The sequence below is a fragment of the Thermobia domestica genome, chromosome 8 (genome assembly GCF_964235325.1).
Source record: "Thermobia domestica chromosome 8, izTheDome1.hap1.1, whole genome shotgun sequence".
In the NCBI taxonomy this organism is placed as follows: Eukaryota; Metazoa; Arthropoda; class Insecta; order Zygentoma; family Lepismatidae; genus Thermobia; species Thermobia domestica.
The window spans coordinates 151417419-151432940 of record NC_137461.1 but is presented as its reverse complement, the minus strand read 5'-3'; the positions used below and the strand labels follow the sequence as shown (position 1 = coordinate 151432940).

Genomic DNA, 15522 nt, shown 5'->3' with positions numbered 1-15522 from the left:
TAGGATTAAGGTCAATAGGAGAGAAAGCAGGCCATTGCATACGTGAAATATATTTACTTTCAAGTGTGTCCGATAGTTCAGCGGTCCTGTGTGGGCACGCATTGTCGTCCATAAACAGAAAGTCCGGACCTACCGCACCCTGAAAACGACGAACATGATTCAGAAGAATTTCTCTGCATTACCGCTGCGATGCCACGCTACCTCGCCCAAAGATGTAAAGCGGGGTTCTGCCATTGTGCATAATGCCTGCCCACACTAGCACGCCCTGGCCATAGCGATCACTTACGTGAACATTCTGTTGTGCATAACGTGTTCCCCGCTCTCTGCACAGTGACTGTTGGCTATAATCACTTGTCACAGTAAAACAGGATTCGCCGGAGAACATCACTCTGGACCACTGTTGCTGATCCCAATCAACATGTTCATGACACCACTGTAAATATTCGTGACGATGGCGTGGTTGAAGTAGGATGCATTCAAACCAACCTGACTTAAGTGCTGCGAAATGATTCTGGCAGATACATATGTACCGGTAGCGGTTGCAAGGTCTGCAGCTATCTGACGCAGAGTGTTCGTTTTCGCTACTAGGGATATGCATCGATCGTTTTGAGATGTGGTTTTCCTTCGACGACAATCGGCATGCTCTCGCATCGCATTTCCATCTTCCGAGGCCTTTTCCAATCGCGAGATGACACTTTTTGACACTTGCATTACTGTCGCCACATTAGTGACATTTTGACCAGCTTCCAGCCGTCCAACTGCACGTCCACGATCGTACACACTGAAACGCTGTCTTGAAGCCATTTTACACTTAATTATTGCCCCACCACACTGAATTTCACAGAACTGTGCTCCACCACCTACGCCGCTATTTACATGAAGTAACTCACTGGATGATCTTTCGACTGATCACAGAGCTTTCGTGCAGTGCCTTTTATACAGATTACACGTCTTGCGCAACTACACCTTCTGCAATGTATTTGACTGTAATTGGTCGGCTGCTGAGAATGCTACGTCGCAAAAATCAGTTGTTTCTTAGCATTGTCAAACAGTGTAAATATCTTCATTCTGTACAATTAATTGTAGAGAACGAGGAGAAAAAAGTAGCTGTAGCTTACGGAACTTTTGCCTATTATACTGTTACTTCATAACCAATGCAAAAGTTCGTTGGATCATGTTAGAAAGTTTGGAGGTGAGGAGGAGATGAGATCGAACATGTCCCGTATTCTCATGAAAAAAAAAAATGGCAGGTTTAACAAAATATATTACCGCCTTCTACTTTGAAATGGTCAGTTGGGAGTTCTTTTACTCCCTGAGATTGCATATACTCTTGATTTTATCATCTTGGAATAAGTACAACCAGTCTTGCCTGCCTTTTAAGGGTCTTCACTACAGTAAAATTAAACTACCGCTAATTTTAGAGTTTTTCTGTAATATCTTCAAAACAAATAAAAATATTCGAAAAGCGGAAACGTAGTGAACTAGACAATACGATTTTGCATGTGATACCTTTACCACAATTAACCTATCTGCATTTCGTATGCCACTATTTACAGAACCCGCATAAAATGCTAAATCTTTGTACAGTTGCAAATCGAAAGCAAATAGATTAGTTGTGATAACGGTATTACATGCAAAATCGTATTGTCTAGTTCACTACGTTTCTGCTTTTCGAATATTTTTATTTGTTTTGAAGATATTACAGAAAAATCTCTTAAATTAGCGGAAGTTTAATTTCGCTATAGTGAAGACCCTTAACACAAAGTGAGGAAACAATCCTTCTGAGCGGAAGATGCGGAGAGAAGAGGAATTCGAACTTTCCATTGTTACGCGTAAAGGCAATTGGCAGTTGATTTCTATGCGGCATTGATAACATACTCTATTCTCTGGCATCATTTGTTGATCATTTATTCTTTGGCACAAATATATTCATATATTTTTCTGTTTACACATACACGGGTTCTGAAATAAAAAGCATTAAGCATTATGCTTTATGCTTTATTTCTGTAAATTATGCTTTATTATGCTTATAAGATTATGAAATTTGGATATGTAAAATGGTCAAAATCACAAATATGGTACCAACCATAGGTGGAAAATTCCATTATGAATTTACTGCTTTCTATGCTTTATGATTGCCCTAGAGATCATATTGGTGTTAATCAATCCTAAGAGGATAGTAAACATTTCGGTACCAAATAGTAACTGGTGGCCACTGGCCAACTGACCACCGTTCCCCAGATATTGCAGACCTGCCAACCTGGGAGGAATTTTAGGCGGGAGACTTCCTCGAAACTATAATAGTAGCAGCCGTCGGAGGATGAATAGACTATCTGTCTCTCACTCACTCTCTCTCTCTATCTTTCTCTCTCCCTCTCTCACACACACGCACACGTGTAAACACAGCTCGGACCTAAATTCGATACGTTAGTTTCTACTGTGAGTGACCAGAATAAAATTGTCTAATGATGGGGAACAAGTGCCTATGGACACGCGTCCCTGGCATGTAAAATTTGGGAGGGACATCAAAGAAAGTGATTTAAATGGTACTACCTAGCCCAACCTGTTTATTATCTTCGATTTCATTTGTTACCTTTCTGCTTACCTTCACGGGCCCGTTATAATCGTTTCACAGCCTGAATATTATATTCCAAATAAATACAATTATTATTATTAATATGTTATTCTGTCGTTAGTAAATAAATTAAATTAGAATAAAATATTAAATATTTTGTACTTGAAAATATTGGGGGGGACGCGTCCCCATCGTCCCCCTCCCGCCAGAAACACCCGTGCTTATGGATAGGGAACAGGTACCTACTATTATTGTAGTTCAATGTACACTTTATTTCAGCCGAAAAATAAATTAGGTGAAATTTCAAATGTATTATTTTTTAAAAAGGAAAGGTATGTTAAGCGGATACTTTCCCCCTACCCCATTACGACTATGCGGGAGTTTGCTACTTCGTTGCGGGAGAGCGGGAGTGAACGTCGAAATACGGGAGAGTTGGTAGGTCTGATATTGGCCAAAAAAGTTCAAATTTCGGAAGATTTAAGAAGCCATGTCTCGGGGACCGTAAGTCATAGAGAGATTATATTCTGCAAATTTTTCAATTATGAGTATGTGTCTTAATAAAACAACATAATGTAGCACATTTTAACAGAACTCTCTTCTCAAGAAAATTATAAATGGATAGATATATTACAAGAATTGTTTAATGAGTATAATAATAAAGTACATAGAACAGTTAGTATAAAGCCTGAAGAAGTTAATAAGAAAAATTAATTCTTTTTAAGTTAGTTCTCGCAACTCTTGTAGCATTCTCAACTTGTTTTATCTTGGCCTCTCTGTTAGGCCTATCATGGAATGTTCTATCCTTATTGAGTTCACAACAATTCCTTGTAAAACAGGAGGAATGAATAGCCGTCTAAAGTGTTATGCTAATCTCGTTGCTCCAGTATTTTCTTTTTTGATTTTTTCTTTCATTTCATGAAAGTTCCAGATGATTTTCTCCTGCATGCTTTCTACAATATTCGCTTGATAGAATCACGTATTTATTTTGTACGAAATAAATTTTCAATTTTCGGAAGCCGTTAAAATCACACTAAACTGTGCAAATTGTTCTATGCATTTCAAATGTGTTTGTTTCTACATAGCCCATTAAACAAAATCGTTTTTCATAAAAATTTCACTTATGTAGTGAGAAATTATTAATGTAAAATGAACTCAAGCTATGGGTGTTCGGTAGTGATATTTAAAAATATTGACTTCGGGTATTTCTTGAATATCAAATATCAATATGCCGAAAACCGAAGTACCCAACGATACTGAAAGAAGAAAATACCGAAATACTGAACGATAGCGAAAACCGAAATACCTAAATTACCGAATGATGCCGGAAACTAAAATACTGAACTATATACCAAAATACCTAAAATACCGGAAAACGAAATGCAAAAAAATACTGAACGATACCGAAAACAAAAAAATAAAATAGGGAACGATGCCGAAAGTACCGAAGGATTCCAAAACATCGAAAGATACAAAAATATGGAAATAAAGAAAGATATCGAAATACAGAAAAATCAAGGGGTAATAATCACGAGAGAATATATATAGTAGTAAGGGAGACACTTGATCTAACTCGGTTCTGGTTGGCTGAAGGACGTTACGTGACATTATCACATGGTATGACGTCGTAGAAGTCAGTATTTTCTTTATTTCTACAGGGGTCCTTTGGCAAACCCCTAAATTTTGGGAGGGATATATAGGATTATCCCTTTTAAACATTGGAAATTCCGAAATATGAAAATTTGGTATGGTAATATAGAACCGGCATCAGTACCTCTGAAAGTTTGGATGGTCCATCTTGTTCCTTTTCATGAATAAAAACTTGCAAAAATTCAAATGTCGGAGGTTTTTCCTATTTTATCCTCTTTGATGAGGTTTTATTACTTTATTCGGTTATATGTATGAGTAGAGGGGTCCATTCCATTCCTAGAACATGACTACATTGGCACACCCCTTTCAAAATTTGAGAGGTGTTCATCGACCCACCACTTAAATTTGGAAATTGATAAAAAAGCAAACATTTATAACTGTTCTCTAGGATCCAAATATATACGATTGCGAATTTGCTTTGTCCACCTTATGAATAATAAATTGACTTTATAATATAAACGCAAGCAATGCGTCGTACAATATGGTAGTTTGTGGATGAATGGAGGGACTTCTCTTGAATAGGACACAGGCACCATAGCTCACTTCTCTCAAGTTTCTGGAGGGATACATAGGAGCATTCTTTAAATGGGAGAGTTGTTAAAAATGAAAATTGATAAATGATCACCTGGGCATTAAACGTGCCTTTGTAAATTTGGTTAGCCCACTTGTTTCCTTCCACGAGTTAAAGTTACCAAAAAGTAAATACATAAGCAACGTTTGATATTTTGGCGGAAAATTTTGAATTAGGAATGTTTTCTGTATGAGGCTTGAATTTTGAAATTTGCATCAAAAGGTTCATGGTGTTAAAATACATTATTTCAATGAGCTCAAGAATTTTCCAATTAAAAACCTAATCCAAAAGAATTTCAAACAAAAAATTTCAAACTAAGAATTTTCAAAGAAAACTTTCCAACTAAGGAAAACATACAAAATGTGTGTTTAAAATATTTTTAAAAATTCAAACAAAGCTTTAGCGATAATATTTTAAACACGTAACTACAGAAACTTACATTTTAAAATGTTAACTACATTTTTAGCTAAACAAATATGCCCAAGCTGAAATACAATAAAAAGTTTCATGGCTAACAATTAAACTTTATCTGGTTTTCGACAATTCAATTAAAAAATAAATGCTTTTATATTATTCAATAAATAAAATAACTGTTTTCAATTATTAAGCTATATCTATGATCTTAGACTATGAGTAATATCTACAAATCTTAAGATTCAAAGTGTTGCACAAAAATATTCTTTTTAATAATGACCTTACACTTTAAAAGTTTGAAAAGCAATTATTTAAAACCGATTGATTTACAAGAGCGTATTTCACAGTTTGAACCTTAGGGTTTGTAGCCACCATTCATGCATAATATAAGATCATTGGTGGAAAATTACCTTTCGTAAAATCAGATTGGTTGTCTCCTACCTCAAACTCCATATTTAGAAGTTGAAACCTGATATGTAATTATAATATTCTATTGATATACATAACAATTTTACACTTTGGAATCTAGGAATGTAGTTACAATTCGTAGCTTAAGGTAATAGATGTAAAAAAAAGATAACGAAATGATATCTGATATCTAATTAATAAAATTGATTGATATGAGACAACAAAATTCACACTTTGAACTCTAGACATAGCTCCCAACTTGTCACTGTAGAAAGTTATTTTTGGCACAATTTGATTGACTAATCACTCTCACATATTTGTTTCAATTTTTTAAAGTTATCAAAAGTTTTGCTTAAGATTTCTCGATCACTGTTAAAATTTTAGTATCAAAGCTTTTGAACCTTAGGATTCTAGTTAAGACTCATAGTCAATGATCATTAGTGGAAAGTTATTCTTGGTGCAATCTAATTGACTGATCAGTAGAAAGTTATTCTTGATACAATTTGATTTGCAGACCACTTTCAAATTTTTGTTTAAAATATTTTAAAGGGTTTCAAAATTTATGTGATTTTTTAAATTTATAGTTTCAAAATTTTTGAACCTTAGAATTGTAGTTTCAACTCATATTATAAGGTCATTGCTGGAAACATTTAAGACTTGAAATCTGCTAGGTAATTGTTAAGACCTTCAGCTATGTAGAAATAACAATTGCAATAGTAGATTACAATAACTACCTATTAGGTTTCAAACCCAGAATTTGAAGTTTAAACCGTAAAACAACAAATCAGATTTGACTAAAGATAATTTTCTACTAATAACTTTAAACTATGTGTGAACGATATCTACAAATCCTAAGACTCAAAGTGTGAAAATATTAATGTATATTAATCTGTTTTAATAATTGTTTAGCGGGTTTCATGCCATAAATGTTGATTGAACTTAAACAGAAGTAATGATCAACCAATCAAATTGCACAAAAATAAATTTTCACAGATAACCAGATCCTTAAGATCCCAAGTATGAAATTATATATCAGAGATAGGAATCAAATAATCTGATTCCACAAATGATCTTAGACTATCAGTTGTCCCTAAGTTTGAAAATGTGAAGGTGACATATTAGACCAACATCCTCAAATTTGAATTTAGTCCATTTTTATCCATGATAAAAAAGAAGTTAAACATTCAAATTAACCTGAGTCCTAGAGAACATTCACGATTTTTTCTATCTTTACATTAAAAGGTAGGTATTTAAGGAATGGAGTTGTCTTTTACCCAATATTGCAAATTCAATTACAGTAGTATATGTGAGTTGGCTGCAAGGCGATGGTACTTAGTTTCTTTTCAGGAGGGGGAGGGAGGGTGTCACCTATATTGATCGCTGGTGAGACGTCAAAACAAAATTCCAAGTTCACACCTCAAATCACTAACGTTAGGTTGGTGATTGTTATAAACCCCATATTAAATATTTAGTCCTTATATGTCCAAAGGTTCAAAAAGGAAACTTTTCTCCTGCTTCCGCCAAATTCAAATTGTTCCCTGTTCCTTCGGAGTACGATTTTTAAGATTGATAAAGGTGAATGAGATTTTTCTATTCTGTGCATAAGAAAAGCTTGTATTCCAAATTTCGCGCTATTACGTCTTATGATTCAGTATTTAATATGTCTTTCTGTACACTTCAGAATACTTTCCTAAATTGATGCAAATAGACGCGATATTCGTGTTCTGTATTATCATCCAATTCTTATACACCAAAAATTTCGTGATTTCAGAATTTCTATTTCCTGTGTCTGCCATACGAAATTCATCTTTTACTCTGAAGAAATGGAATTTATGAAATTCATACACATTATGGCATATTTAGATTCTGTGTATCAAAAAATTCCCATATGCTAAATTTCATTAATTTGTATCTGACAGTACAGGAAAAGATTTTAATATCTTTGCTTTTACCATATTGATTTTACTCCTTTTTCTTGGTCTGCTGAGCATAGAGCTACCAATGTAATTGCGATTTACATTTGCTAATATCAAAAATATTTCATACTCTATGTTTCGTCCTTTGTATCTAGCAGTTCAAAAAATCTCTACTCCTCCCCTCTGCGTTCAACATACTGAATCTCATATTTGTTATCAAAAAGATATTCCATTCATCAAATTTCGTGTTTTTGTAATTCAACCAGTGAAAAACTACATGCTATACTTCAGAATACTTTCCTAAATTGATGCAAATAGACGCGATATTAGTGTTCTGTATTATCATCCAATTCTTATACACCAAAATTTCGTGATTTCAGAATTTCTATTTCCTGTGTCTGCCAAACGAAATTCATCTTTTACTCTGAAGAAATGGAATTTACGAAATTCATACAAATTATGGCATACAGGGTTTTCATAAAGTCTGGACGGATTTAATTTGCTTATAATTTTCATGAAATGCTCATAATGAAATCAAATAAAGTGCAAACGGTAGCGAAAGGATTAAATTTTTAGTTGGCAACAATGTTAGATAAGCGGCAACTCTGAACACGTTGAGATAGGGAGAGGGAGGGCAAGAGTCAGTTTCTTACCAAATTCCATCCATTGTTGTTTTCATTGTTGTTTCAATGTTGACTGTTAAAAGTAAGTTGTAAGCTGTATTGGTGTGTGTGTCTTTTAAAGAAATAAATAAATGAAAAACTCCTCTGAGAAGACTATTTTTTTACCGTATCAAAGATGGCGTCGGTGAAAGAGAAAGCGCAATGTGTTCTGTGGTACGCAGAGCTAAAATCACCAATTCTGGTGTGTCGAAAGTTCACCAAAGAGTTCAAAAAGCCGGCACCGGCTGAGAGTGCAATCCGAAAGTGGTTTGGAGAACTTAAAGGACAAAATGAGGGCGTCTGTAGCTGGCATTTCGGATCAAACACGGCGGAACGCTGTGAGTGGATTCCAGCGCCGCCTACGCGAATGTGTGGACGTAAATGGCGCCCAGTTGGAGGTGTGACGGTGAATGAACTGAGCTGGTGCAGATTACAGGTAAAAATTTAATCCTTCCGCTACCGTTTGCACTTTATTTGATTTCATTATGAGCATTTTTATGAAAATTATAAGCAAATTAAATCCGTCCAGACTTTATGAAAACCCTGTATTTACATTCTGTGTATCAAAAAATTCCCATATGCTAAATTTCATTAATTTGTATCTGACAGTACAGGAAAAGATTTTAATATCTTTCCGTTTGCCATATTGATTTTACTCCTTTTTCTTGGTCTGCTGAGCATAGAGCTACCAATGTAATTGCGATTTACATTTGCTAATATCAAAAATGTTTCATACTCTATGTTTCGTTCTTTGCATCTAGCAGTTCAAAAAATCTCTACTCCTCCCCTCTGCGTTCAACATACTGAATCTCATATTTGTTATCAAAAAGATATTCCATTCATCAAATTTCGTGTTTTTGTAATTCAACCAGTGAAAAACTACATGTAATTATAACAATAATTTCTAGTTATTAATCAGATTTCCATGCTTCATCTTTTACGCTATTGGTAAATACAATACAACCATGCTGAGGTTACAGTAAAGGTATTGTTAAAGGTTTTATCAAACAGGGCTTTTCCCAGATACTTCGATGTAAGTGTATTTCTGTACGAACTGTAGTGTACCATGAATTGGGAAGCACTTTGATGCTACTAGGAACTCAGTTTTGTGGATTTTATTGTTAATATTATTATCTATTTTGTAAAATGAAAATGAAATGAAAGTAATTCCTCCTATTCATATTATAAATGTGGCAAATCCACTTTTCAGATTTGTCCCATTGATTGTGGGACTAAGCATTGAGAATGTTTCTGCATACATTATTATCCGGTTATAAATTATAATTTGAAAAATAGAAAATATAAGGCGTAGAGAAGCACAATCACCTTAAATATGTAACAAGGAGTATAACTCACCTTACATGCATAAGAAAGATTGGTAGCATGAAAAAGATTTGTGGTAGAAAGACAAACAAAACAACGTGCATCAGACTAAGAATGTCTCACTCTGTATTGTTCAATTGTTGTGATCGAAGGGGATTCTCTTGGTAACATGTGCATTATAAGGTAACAACATGACAAACACGTCACTTGTAGCCTTTTTTGAAGAGAACAACATGAAATCTGCAAACAGGCGAGACATTTAACAGAATCTTACAATAGTGTTGAATGTACCCACAAGATGTCATTTCCCGGAGTTTTAAGTGGCGACAGTTTTAAGATAAAGATGTTGATCATAGGCAAGTATAAGAGTGTTCACGAGTAAAACTCAAAACAGGATCGATATCTACGATTAACTGTCCGACTAAACCGGACGATAAAATGATACAAAGATTTTGGAGCCGTTTGAAGAGTTAGTCGACAAACTGTGCGTCGGAAATACAGAAAAATTGGTCCTTACAGGCACGTAGCCAGGATTTCGTAATGGGGGGTCCGAGACATGGGTACTGTGGTTATCACAACAGGGGCCCGATCATTCTAAACTACTTTACTGGCAACATATGTCGGTTAGTTTAGCCAGGATTTCGTAATTGGGGTGGGTCGGTGGGGTGACGTGAAATTTTGTGGTTATCACACCAGGGGCTAGATTAATCTAAACTATTTTACTGGCAACATATATTGGTTGGTTAGGACAATAAAATGAATATGTGTTAGTATTTTAATATCAAGCTATGAAAAAATCTTGAGTAAAAGAATATAAAAAAGTATTGAAAAAGATTTTGCAATATCTACGTTCCTTCCTCTGTTCATTCAAATATAACAATTCTTTTCATTATGTCCTCAACTATTATAAAAAGTACATACCCACTAATGTTTTTGAAAATATTTTACAATATCTGTGTTCCTTTCTCTGTTGAATCAAGTATTAACAGAACTTTCTTTTCACATAACTTTTTTTATTATTATTATTATTTCGTCAACTACTGTCTGTTCCAAATAACAAGTTAAAGGAGCAGTTGAGAACTGTTTTTGAAATTATATATTTGGTACTGCAGAGAAGCGATGACGAAAAGTTTTGATAAGAAATGTTCACATTGTTACGGAACGGCACTATGTTTTCAGAACCTTGAACTTTCCCTGATTAGTAGTAGGAATTCTGACAATTCCATAATTCTTCTAGAAATCTCAAATGGATATCGCGCTCATTCGCCACCATGTATTGCAAGTAATTCGGCTAATGCGTTCCTCGTAAGGCTGGAGTGGAGAGGAAACAATGAGAATGACACATGCCGACAACGCTTTGGAAACCCTGTCTTCATAGTATGGTTTTAGCTTTATGATTGTTTCTGCACATTCTGGTTTACAATGTTTTGGAAGTAGCATTTCAATGATTGACAAAAACGCTATATTTTGGCTGCCTCTGTTCGAGATGCACAATCAGTCCATCAACACAGGGTAAGAACACTGATCTTCTGTAAAACTCTTCGGGAAGTCTTGAGGCTGGTTGTCCCTTTTTGTTTGTTGCTTCGCTTGTCTTGGAACATCAATGTCCATGTTACAATAAAACGTTAATGTTATATTATAGGAGGCATAAAATACTATTTTTATTCTAACATTAGCACTTGCACTACAGCTAATAGGAACCGAGCGAAGGAACAAAAGAAACAAAAGAAGAACAAACTCGGTATAAATGTTGCCATAACAAATCCAACATCCTCCCACCTTGAGTTACGTTGAGGGAACTAGTAACTCAACCATAACAAACATTATTTATTTCTAAGAATATACAAACCTCTGGTAGGAGGTTTCACTTTTCTACCAGTTCGAGTTGTAACAGTTTGAAGTTTTGTTTCACATTCAGTCTCTGTGTTTTTATCACTCACTCCGTCCATTGGTTCATCACTAGGATATACTGCTGGTTCCTTCAACACCTATGGTATCTCATTTGGATGAACTTCCAGGGGAAAATCTCGTTGTACTGGTCTCATCATCAATCTGGTACATGTCTTCAACCACACAAGTCGTACTTCACCGTCACGTCCAAGTAATATTTCCACAACTCTTGCTAAAGGCCATTCTAAACGTGCACTATGGTTTCTTCTAGATTTCCAATGCTGCACCAACTGTCCCAAATGTTCACTGCGAAATCTACTGCGTAACTGTTCCCTGAGTTTATGACAATATCTCAACCGTTTTTGTAGGCTAACGGATTCCAAGTTGTCGAGATCCGGTACTCCTACTTCTCTAACTTACTGCAGAAACATAGATGGAGTTAGAGCTAGTAAATCCGAACTATCATCAGAAACATAAGTTAACGGTCGACCATTCATGACAGCTTCATAGTCACACAACACTGTAATGAATTCTTCATAATTTAGCGAAGCCTTCCTAAGTATTCTCCTTAACAGTCCTTTCATTAATCGAATTAAACGCTCCCATCATCCACCCCACCAAGCAGCACTGGGTGGATTGAATTTCTATCTGATACGTTTCACAGTTGCAAAACACGTTATACATTCCCAATCCAGTCTGCTCAATAAATTTTCTGTGCCAACAAAATTCGTGCCATTGTCACTGTAAATGACCGAAGGACGGCCTCGACGCGCTATAAATCTTCTAAGGGCTTGAAGAAAGTCACTAGTTGATAATCCGGAAACAAGCTCCAAATGCACTGCTATATATACTGCACAGGTAAATATACAAATCCAAGCCTCTCTTCCATCTCGTAGTCTAACTGGCCCGGTAAAGTCCACTCCCGTTACTTCAAACACTGCTGCATATCTGATTCTATCTTCGGGTAGGGCTACAGGGATTGGTTCCAACTTCTTGGCAGTATATCGTTTACATATGACACGTTGCTTTATTATAGATAGAATGGTTTTTCCCCCTTTGAGTATCCAAAACTGTTCCCTAAGAAGACTCAACAAACCTTGAACACCAACATGACAAGCTTCACATGTTTATCGTAAATTAACCTTTTTACTACTGGATGTGTGGTTAGTAATACAACTGGATAACGAAAGGTCTGAAAGTTCTGTAATTTTGGTTTTTATTCTGATGATTTTGTCATTGCCTTCGAACGGACACAAAGATTTCAAATTCTTGTCGCCAACACCCTCAAAGGAATCTGTTTGGACAAGTCTAATAACAGTCTTTCTGCTGATATCAATTCTTCAACAGACAATTCGTTGTTTCTTCTTTGCTTAGAACGACAATTATGAATAAATCTTTTCATTCAACCTATTATGCGAACTAATTGGTCGTACTTCGAAGGATATCGGTAATACCAGTCACTGTCCTCCTTTTTCAACATTAAGCATAGTTGATGAGACCGTCTTTTTCTTTTCCTGTGTAATAATTTCTTCTTTGTATTCATATTCTGTTCTGGCCATTCCACCTTGGGTCGTCGCAGCCACGAAGGACCTTCCCACCATTTTGACTGAAGCAGTTGTTCTGAAGTACATCCTCTTGATGGTAAATCAACCGGATTCATGGTTCCTGGTACGTAATGTCAAGTTTCTTTTTCACTTAATTTTCGGATTTCTTGCACTCGATTCCAAACAAAAGTATTCCATTGCTCATCTCGTTTAGTCCATGCAAGAACTGTTGCAGAATCTGTCTAATAATAAATCCGTATACCTTCAAGATTCAAGGCCTCAATCACAGAAGTAGCTAGTCTCCCACCAATAATAGCTGCCAATAATTCTAATCTTGCTATGGTTGATTTCTTTATAGGAGCAACTCTGTCTTGGTTTGTCCTAACTGCAAATTAATGTTTTCTCTGGTAACAATTCTAAGAAAAACTGCCGTAGCATAGGCTCTTTCACTTACATCACAGACCACATGTAGGCTACAAATTTCTAAATCTCCTTGTATACATGTAGGAAATGAAAGTTCTTTCAACAAAGGCAATTCACCTACCCACTGTAAAAATTTCTTCCTTACTGCCCGTGGTACTTCTTCGTCCCAACTTAATTCCAATCGCCAAATTTCTTGCAAAAGAATCTTTGGATACGTCACTGGAGAAGTAATCCCTATGGGGTCAAATATCCGGTTTGCAAACGAAACAATAACCCTCTTAGTAAGAACTTCTGGTATCAACCCGTCGCAGCATTCTGCTCTTATTGCCAAAGTGTCAGATTTCGTTTCCCACTGTAGACCTAAGACCGGTAATCCGTTGTCTTGCTCCATCTCTCCAAGAGAAGTGTACTCCCACCCTCTCACCTCAAATCCAGCTTTCGCCATTAATTGGGTGCTTTCATTAATGAAGTGATGAAGCTCCTGTTCATTCCTTACGCTGGTAACTGGTAACGCAATTGTCCACATAAAAGCACTTCGAAAGCTGAGCGATGACTTCTCTGGAATATTGGCTTTTTTCTTCTCTTTGTTTTTCCATTTCTAACTTAAGATGATGTTCTATCACTGCACACAGTAAAAAGGGACTACAGTTCACACCAAAAACAACACGCTTGTGACGAAATATCTTTTCGTTTCCCTTCTGGTCAACCCTCAAAAATCTCAAAAAGTCACGGTCTCTTTTACAAACACTAATTTGTAAAAATGCTCTCTTGATATCGGATACAACTCCGATTCTATTTAACCTATACTTCATCAAAATTGAGGGTATCATTTCGATCAAATTAATGCCCTTCTCTAAACGCTGATTCAATGAAGGATAATTTTTCTCTCTGGCTGATGCGTCGAAGGCGGGACGTGTTTTCGTCGTACTGTTTTCCTTAACTACATGGCGATGAGGTAAATAATGTCCTTCTCTATCCTTTTCTTCTGGTGGGACTTCTTCTATTACGCCATCATATATCCATTCACTCAACACTTGTTGATAGTCTTCGTAACGGTTTTCCTTTTTCAACTTACCAATAAGTGTATTCAATCTTCTTTTGCACATCTCTATATTACTTGGAAGTATAGGATATCCTTCTATCCAAGGTAACATTACTTCGTACCTCTTCTCCTCATTAATAGCTTCGGTCTTATTAAAGTAATTCATTACTGCTTGCTAAGCTTACAATTTTGTCTTCTTTTCCGAAGGATCTGTGATACCAAGAACATCTAACCGGCATAAATCCGCTATAGATGCTTCTTTACAAAATATGGATATCGTTTCCATAGACGAGAATTTAACATCATCACGTACTTTAACTTTGCCCATTAAAACCCAACCAAGCAATGTTTCCATAGCTACCAATCCGGACTTCAACACAATTCTTTTCCCAGTAAAAAGTTTTCCTGCAATCGTATCAGAACCAATTAAAATTTCTACCGCGCCAGGGTCCTGTCGTAAATTTCTGCACCAAATTTATCTAACTATTGTATCCAAGGACCTTCAACTACTGACGTAACATTGCTACATATTGTATCTTGGTTCAGCGCTTCAAAATTGCGTGCATAATCTCCTTTCGGACTATACAACCTAACTTAATAACAACTATGTTCATAAGGTGCAGAACAAATACCTCCGAAGAGTGCATGCGTAACACTTTTTTTTAAAACAATTTCGTATCCCATTTTCAATGTGGTAGCTGTTCGAATGTACGATCGTTGGGAACCGGTATCTGTAATTGCTCTTACCTCCCTTTCTGTCTCTTGACCCCTTACTTTTACAACTAATGTTTGCAAAAACGTTTCGGCATACACGTTATTAGTTAATGTATTTTCAATAACCGGTTTCGTTACACTTTGTTTCACTGTACCATCATTTTCCTTGTTACCTTTTGGTCCCTTGCACATAATGTATGAATGTTGTCCCTTGCACTTGGCGCATTTTAATTTTACTCTACATCTACTGCTAATGTGCCCCGGTTTTAGACATTTGAAACAACAACCCTTTTCTTTTAACACCTTTGTTTTTTCCTCGAAAGACCAGTCACATGCCTTCAAACACTCTTCGGTAACATGAAAATCACTACAAAAAATACATTTTTCTAGGTC

The 15522-nt window shown here is 35.9% G+C and overlaps 1 protein-coding gene across 1 annotated transcript; it reads right to left on the bottom strand.

Annotated features, from left to right (window-relative positions):
* Nucleotides 1-13858: 13858 nt before the first annotated feature.
* On the bottom strand, nucleotides 13859-14581 carry LOC145692346 (uncharacterized). The gene has a single exon (XM_081767643.1). The coding sequence runs from the start codon at nucleotides 14579-14581 to the stop codon at nucleotides 13859-13861; it is 723 nt and encodes a 240-aa protein (XP_081623769.1).
* Nucleotides 14582-15522: the final 941 nt, after the last annotated feature.

What these genes read in the sequence shown, in the direction of transcription:
- LOC145692346 (XM_081767643.1), bottom strand. Translation starts at nt 14,581, where the DNA reads ATGAATTACTTTAATAAGACCGAAGCTATTAATGAGGAGAAGAGGTAC.